General features: G+C 38.2%; 1 protein-coding gene across 1 annotated transcript in view; it reads right to left on the reverse strand.

Moving 5' to 3' along the window:
* Positions 1-8082, reverse strand: part of MTPN (myotrophin) — a 16372-nt gene extending 8290 nt beyond the window's left edge. Inside the window, exons 1-3 of the mRNA XM_017739968.1 lie at positions 8077-8082; positions 7190-7225; positions 659-772 (exon numbers count right to left, since the gene is read on the reverse strand). Of these exons, the coding sequence (XP_017595457.1) occupies positions 659-772; positions 7190-7225; positions 8077-8082 (156 nt within the window). The remainder of the gene's footprint in view (positions 1-658; positions 773-7189; positions 7226-8076) is intronic.
* Positions 8083-8299: the final 217 nt, after the last annotated feature.

Here is an 8299-nt window from a genome sequence, read left to right on the forward strand (position 1 = left end):
TTCCCAGTTAGGAAAATTCCCAAGGAAGAGATAATCTTTTCAGACATCCAGGAGAAAAATCTAAGCATTTTTGTAATGAACTAAAGCAAAGATACCTTACATGTTAACTTTTGGACAAGCATTCCAAGGCACAACATTTGGGATGTGTGGTTAAAGCACTTAGGAACTTAACTTCCAGAGAGCTGCTATAGGTTAGTCCAGTCTTTTCAAAAGAAGAAGCCATGCATGTCAAGCTACAGTAAAATGACTTATGCAGGAAAGAATGTCTCCAAAGAAGAAAAAAAGCACACTAATTTAAACAGCTGATCCTGCCCTGGCCAAGGATGTCTTCTGGAATCCCTTCCAACAAATGCCAATATGCATTGTAAACATTATTCTGATGTGATAACTGGATTCATTTTTCTAATTGTGATCAAATTAAATTTCAACTTTTCACAGCTACAAACAACTTTTTCCAGTGTTTCTAAACATAATCAAAACATTTCATCAACATAATTTTAAGTTTCTAATCTCTAGAATCCACCTCTCAAATACTTTTAAATGCATCAATTGTTTAGCTTGATTTGTATCTTTCATCAACCATTTAGGCACTTACACCAATCCCTTCTGTGTGTGTGGGAAGACCCTAAGATCTGTTTGCAAATCCATTAATACATACATTAATGTCAGCTCCTTTCAAGAGCAGAAATTCCAGAATCTCAAGCTGTCCACAGTCTGCTGCATAGTGAAGAGGCTTCCTCCCACCTTCAAGTGTCCGGTTGACATCTTCACCCTTCAATACAAATATAATCTAATCAGCAGAATTTTAGAGCTAACACATCAAGAAGAACCTGAAAGAAATGCAACACCTTCAAACATGCTGAAGAATGCTCCACCCAAAAATTTCAGTCACTGCCCAAGAAAAATGAAAATTAAGTCACTCGATTTCTATTCCCTCACATCTGCATTTATGACTGTAAGACAACCTTGATCCCTTCTTCCATAGTGCATCTCAGGTGTAAGAGGTACCAAGTGCACTAGGTAACTGATGATTTAAAATAACCCAAACCAATTAAAATATCATTAGAGCTTGTACAAAATGCTCTCTGTGGCTCATTCTGCTTCTCCTGCCTCACAACTGGGATCAAAGTTATGTGGCTAAGTTACTTTATTGAAGTTCCTTTATCTGCTTCCTTGAATATTGAAGTTTTGCATAGTGAGAAACCAGCTGCATAGAAATAAGTCAGCATCGTAACTACCAGCAAGTGAGTCCAGGCCATCCATAATTTAAAACCCAATTATGAAACCACTCTGTTTTATAAATAGCACTTCCCAATTCTACATGATACAAACAAGTCTGAAAAGTCAACCAAATCAGGCCACAGGAAGTTGTATTCTAATGCCTCTCATACGAGTGGATTGAGACATCTCTTAAGGCGTAAACAAAATTTAATTTACTGAGTGCCTAATCAGCTTTGTTTCCTCACCTTGGGTTGTGCAACTAAGGATAAACTGATTTACTGCCCTTCATTAGTGTCAAGAAGTTACTGGAAACCAACTACAGACAAGCTGCATGGTAAGTGGTTTCTTGTTCCTATGTGCAAGGAATCTTAGTATTTTAGGAAGTGGCTAAATTTAGCATCATACCTCAAAGCCCTGCACCTCCACAGAAAAACAATCAGAAGATTTCAGCTGCAGCACCAATTCATACTTCTCTATGGAGCCCCTGCAGTTCCCTCACTCCTGTCCCAAATTTCTAGAAAGTGCACAGAATAGAGGGATTGACATATATCTTCCAGACATTACTTTCCTTCTAAGAATGGAAGAGAAGATTGCCAGAAGGAAATCTTATTCTGCTTTTGATGTTCTATATAATCAGAGATTTACACTACTAGTCAAATGACAAGATGACCTTGTTATTCTCCTCTCAATTCAATTATTCATAATATACCCTTGTAGCAGATAGCATTGTGATGTAGCTTCTCATCTGCTGAATTTCATTAAGTTCCAATAAAAAAAAAAATCATCCAGATCAAAGTAAGCTAATAGAACATAAATAGTCTGAAAAAGCATATAAGGAAGCACCATGTACTTATGTTGAACATTAAACTCTACCCATACTTTTATTTGCTCATGGACATTTCCCATCAATTTTAAAACAACTGGCATTTAAATAACCCATCGTGTTTGCTGATACATTAGGGATTGGGTGCACAAGTTTGCAGAGCCAGCCTCATGAAAGCCATATAATAACTAACCCAAAAAGTCTCACCAACCCTTGTAAAGTCTGACACATGCCGAGACACAGTAAATAAAGGAGCATGGGAGAAGGGCAGGCAAGCTAAGTCCTGGGACAGCACATAAAGTTCACATTCCAAAGGAAAGTTAGAATCATCACATCTTAAGATTAGGACAGTCCAGCAAAACTCTCACTTCCTTAATCCTATAAATATTATTTGGCTCACTGGCTTATACTGTAGTAATTTTTCTTTGTTTTTAAAGAATAAAACAAAGATCCTCTGTTCTCTCCTAAGCTGGCTGTGGAATAAATTCCTGTTGGACAATGAACTTTCAGAGGGGAAAAAAAACCCACTTGAACTCCTAGTTTTTTTAAGATCCCTGTAAAGATGATGAAAACTTTTTTATAGGGGACTATCTAGCAAAAAGGCTGCAAATAGATATGTCCCAAATGTAGGTTACATGGCATTGAATACTGGCACTGAGAACACATATCATCAACATTCAAAGTTAGACACTTTAGTCTGAATTAACAGAACAAAGACATTATGTAAGTTAAAAAAATTAAAAAAAAAACCCCAAGTACTCCTGTATTTTGCGAAAAAACAAGTCAAATATCCAGTTGTTTCAAAGGTGTGAAAAGCCACTGTACAACAGACCACTGAATGTTATAAAGCTTTACTTGGCCTTTCCTACTGCCAGTCCAAGAAATATAGAAGTACAAAGGGAAGATAAACCAATGTATTTAAGATACAGGGATCAAACTCTGGCAAAACCACTTGTTTCAAATGCAGTCACTAACACATATACATCAAAAAACTTGCAGGCCTCTTCAGATAATTTCTCTCTGGGCTTTAGATCTATTTATACTGCCCAGGGCATCTCTCCGTAGGGCAAGCAGTGGTTTCCAAAGTGGAGTATGAAAACCCAGAGAGGTGTGCAAGAAAATCCACTGGGGTGTGAAAAGAAAATGTATTTTGAACTATTAATAAAATGTAAAAGTAGCATTTATTTCATCTTTAGCACATGTTTAATTTCCATTTTTTCATAATTTCCATTGGGGTATGTTTTGTAATGCGCACATTACACAGTACAGGAGTACATATTGAAGTTGTCTTGAATATCAAGTTCCAATTCCCCTGCTCAGGGCCAAGTTGGATGGGGCTTTGAGCAACCTGGTGTAGTGGAAGGTGCCCCTGCCCACAGCAGGGGGGTTGTAACTCAATCTTTAAGCATAAGATAAAGACTTGAGCCCCCCCCCAAAAATAGTAAATCTCTGGTGAAGGTCTGACTAATTATGTCAGCACAATGAGACAATGTGGTCTCTCAAGCCCTGTCATAGGTCGGTGCAGGAAACAGCACCCCGGTAAGGATTCAAAGAAAAAAGTTCTCTCTATGTAAAGTTTTCCAAAATTACTGTGGTTTTGAATAATACTAGCCAAACATGTCATACTGAATGTTAGGAACTTGGGTATCAGCAATCTTAGGATGTGACAATTCTCAATACTGAACTCTGAGACAGCAAAGTGTTACCAATATATTGGTGGGCTGAAACTAAGCTGCTGAATGTTTACATGAAAAATTACCATATCCTGCAGAGGCATATGGTCAGAATCCACACAAACTGACAAAAAGGAGCATAATTTTTCCTTTACACCCACAGGTGCAAAATCCTCCGTGCACTAGACCAAAAGTGACAGAACAATTCTTCAAGGAAGTTTTATGGGACTTCTGCCATCTTCTAGAGTCTAACAGAGCAGCAACAAGGTTAATAGTTATGAGAGTACTTTGAAGGAGATAGAATTAAGCCAGGATCAAGGAATGGTATCACCCTCAAAATAAAACATAGCTTCAGTCAAAGGTCATGCTACTCCTGAAAGAAGATTATTTATTTTCACTTTCTAGAGTAGACCCACAAATTCACTAACAATTGCGCAAGTATTTGTGCACAGCTTCAAAAAGTAATTTTCCCATGCAAAAGAAAAGACATGATCACCTCTTCAATGAACTTGCAGAATACATTGAGTTTAGTTAGCCAGCCATTTAAGGCTAAGTCTGGCATAAACCACATCAGTACCATTTTTCTTTTCAGATCAAAGACCCAGGGTACCAGCTATGCAATAATGTTAAAAACTGGTTCAACACATGAACCATCAGAAACAGCAGTTCCCAGGTATTTGCTACAATCCCCTCTATTAAAATCTGATTACAGGTAAAGAAAAGCCTCTGTGAATCTCCAATTACTAAACAAGAAGACATGAAAGAAGACTTTTATGCCCTATTTCAAAAAGTCACATAAAATGGATAACCGGAGAATATTCAATTAGAAGGTCTTTAAGTATCAATGTCAGTTGAAACATGGCGATCAACTTTGCACTGAAGGACAGGAAAATAAAAACTGGAAGCTCACTTCCAAATACTTTTAAGAACTTTGCTTTTTAAGAGCAGGATTCATTACAGCTTCCTCTGAATGCAACTATCACCCACTTTCTGTAATGGAGCAATTTAATCCATAAAAAGATCTGTTCTACCTAATTTCTTAAGGGCATACTGTCAAAATTAGCTACTCTTGAACGTAATTCTTCCATTACCCTCTCTCTCACATTTTTCATGCTTTACCTTCTCTTGCCAATATACCTACACAAAATCCCTCATTATATCTCATGTCCTTTTCCACTTCAGCTCTAGTCAAGGCTTTGGATTTTTTAGTTCCATCCCTGCACACCCTGGGAAAGTGCCTATGTTCTTCTTGGGTATCCACCCTCAACTCCAATTTTTATGCTTCCCCTCTTCCCACCTGAGCTTAGAGAAGAGTTCCTGACAGCCAAGCTGCCCTCCTGCACACCTGATGGATGTCCCAGAGTAATCTGGAAGGATCTGCACCTTAACAGCTACCCTCCATAAGTTGTGCCAAGTTTAATTCCTTTTTCTTTTGCAGCCCTTATTAATCAGAGTTTGTCCCTAATGCACATTATGACATCAGCTCCATGAAAATGTTGAATGAACAAGTTTAGTCATAAAGTATAAATTCTAAAGCTCATTATTTTCCAGGGAGATTATTTAACCACACCAAACTGACTCCATCCTTCAACAGCCCGTGCCTTTCTGTAGCCTTTATTACACAAGGCTGTATTCCATGCCTCCCTTTGTCTCCCCTAATCTGCCAACTCCCTGTTTTCCCAGCTCCTGCCAGTTGCAGAAGCATCAACTCTAAAGCCAAATGAGCTAAACTCAAGTTCAACCTCATCTAGCACCCCTACAGCACACTCCAGGTGCTTCAAGCACAGGCTTATTTTGCAGTGGCACAGGAACTGAAACCAAACCTGAGCCAGGTGTTCACGTGAGCACTGTGCTTTGTCCGAAGTGTTGCTCTAGAACATTACTGCCAGGCTATGAATGTCTCAGCTCACCCTCCACTTTAGCACCAATTTTCCTCCCATGTAGCAGCAACAGCTTCACTACTTCCAGCCACAGTTTGACCCTTCCAACCCCCACACCAGAATTAGAAGCTGAATGATGAATCCAATGAGGGAACTAACCAATGCGAGAATTTATTTGATAATTTTCTTCTTCCCTGATGAATCTGTTCCTTCATCTGTTCCATGACTTGGCACCTGAACACACCAGAAATTAGTAGCTGGGATTTACACTGCAGTTCTACCACAGGATTAGAAACTGAAAATTGCGGCCTCATTAAATCCTATTGCATAGGTTAACTGTATTAGTAGAGCAGTGCCTGTAATACTGGTGGCATTAAAATGCTCTTTCAGATTTAGAAACAACTCCATATCCCCATCTGTACTTATCCTGTCATGCAAAAATAACTGCATCTCCCCATTTCATGCATACCTTTCATTTCAGTTTTAATGAAGGAAATCAGATTCCATGCAGTCCGATGTCCTTAGAGTGCAGGGAAGCATCTTGTAGGAACTACTGTGTAATTCCTGCCTTCATTATTCTAGGAAAGCAAATAACTCACTGTACAGTCTGTTGCATAACTTCCACCTCTTTGCATACAAGGGATGGCCATCCTTACAGTGTACTAGATAACTCTGACATTTTAAATAAAGCAACAACTTTATCATTGCTATCTCAGTGGTAAAGAGGAAGAGGGAAAAATTCTCTTTCTATAAGGAAAAGTTTAAGCCCTATGGATGAGATATTTTGACTATCTTGCTGCATATTGAAAATACTACTTCCAAAAGCTTCATATTTACTATCTTCCCCACAAGCCTTTGTTCATGCTGGTTGTATTACTTATTTTTAAAAATTCAAAGAGATTAAGTAAGATGGCAGAAGTAAACTGTAATTTATAGTGCTGGATACAATCTCAAGACATGTTTTGCTATAACAGAAATTATATTGGTATCCAGAGAATGAAATCTTTCCCTCCAATGTAAGTAATTTTTGGTTTTTAAATCAAACAAAGTGCCTGAAATGTTAAGTTCTATGTTTTGAAGTGGAACATATGTAAACTGAGGTTTGAAATCACTTTAGAACTATGTATTCCTTAGTGATCTGAAGGGAGAGCAAGCTTGGACAAATCATACTTAGAAAAAATTATTAGCCATATACTCAAACAGTTTAGAAAACAATCTTGCACTTCCACAGTGGAACTGATTGTGTCTTAATCTTCCCCAAACACTCTATTTCATTTTCTCAGAGTTTGAGTCCGCTCACACCCCTTCAGTCATTCTCCAGATTCATTAATCACTGGAAAGACTTTAAAAAAACCCCACAACCCCACTCCCCCACCCCCCAAAAATCCACAAACACCAGGTAAATACCTGAAGATGAAAATACATTGCTATTTTTGCCATTCTACTTAAATTCTCAGAATGCTTGTGTTCTAAGTACTTAAGCCAAAGTACTTTACTGCTTAACCTACCTTTGTTTCAGTTGTATGTTCACAGAGTTTTCAAGTGTTTACTGCTGCTACATCAGCTCTGGGGCTCACCTAACCAAAAGTTACCTCTCTAGGACTGAGGATGTAAACACCTTGAGAACCCTTAAAAACAATACAGCAGAAACAACTGAAAAACCCATCTTCTACACACAAGGTAAATCATTCTGCAATTTCTAAAATAACTGTGAGCTTAAAAATATTGTAAGCCAAGCAAAAACTTCAGTCCTTACTCAAACAGAAAAAACAAGATCATGTTTTTATGCAGCTAATCCATGGGTCATTAAACACTGGTGGTAACGAGGGAAAACTCAAATACTACACTTCCTGAAATCTGACTAATAATCTAAAAATATAAGGACAGTTTAATTCTATAAGCTTGTCAGTCTAGTGACTCATGTCATTACAGACTATTTATGGCTGAAAGGGAACTCTGGAGGTTATGTAGTCCAGCATTTGCTCAGAGAGGGTCCAATCAGATCAGGCTGCTCAGTTGAGTTCCACAGACCTCTGAGGACTGAGGACTAGACAAGCCCTCCAGGCATAAGCCCTTCCCAGGGTTTGGTCATATTCACAGGGAAGTATTTTTTCTCTTACACCTAATTGGAATTTCTCACATTTCAAATTGAACTGTTGTCTCTTACAATTTCACTGTGCACAACTAAGCAAACTTCTCTATATCCTACCCTTTGTACAGAAAGATAATAAAATTTTCCCTTTACCTTCTTCAGGGAAAAATAAAAAACCCAAAAAAACTAACAACAAAACCCCAGAAAACAAACTACCACAATTCTAACAGCATCAGCTTGTACATCCTTCATCTACCAATAAAAATTGAGGTAAAAAAGCTTTTATAATTTTATCAATAGGTGCTCTGCTCCATAAAGCAGTAGCTACAGATCTTCCTGTGCCTTCCAGGTTCCTTACTAACGTCAATTGAATTTCAGCTGTCATACCTCCATCTCGGCGTATTTGTACAATGTTTCTAGATTCCTTCCACTGGACCATTTTGCTTGCCCCTTCTGAGTAGCTCTGTGTATTGGTTATAGATTCCTCAAAATATGTGCCCCAGGATGCAAGCTTCAGCATTGAAAAACACTCAGCATTTCTCATGCTCTCATGTAAGGGAATTCTGGGTTCTAAAGAAAGGCCCCTGAAGGATCTTGAGCTTCTTTGCTT

The sequence above is a fragment of the Corvus brachyrhynchos genome, unplaced genomic scaffold (genome assembly GCF_000691975.1).
Source record: "Corvus brachyrhynchos isolate BGI_N302 unplaced genomic scaffold, ASM69197v1 scaffold27, whole genome shotgun sequence".
In the NCBI taxonomy this organism is placed as follows: domain Eukaryota; kingdom Metazoa; phylum Chordata; class Aves; order Passeriformes; family Corvidae; genus Corvus; species Corvus brachyrhynchos.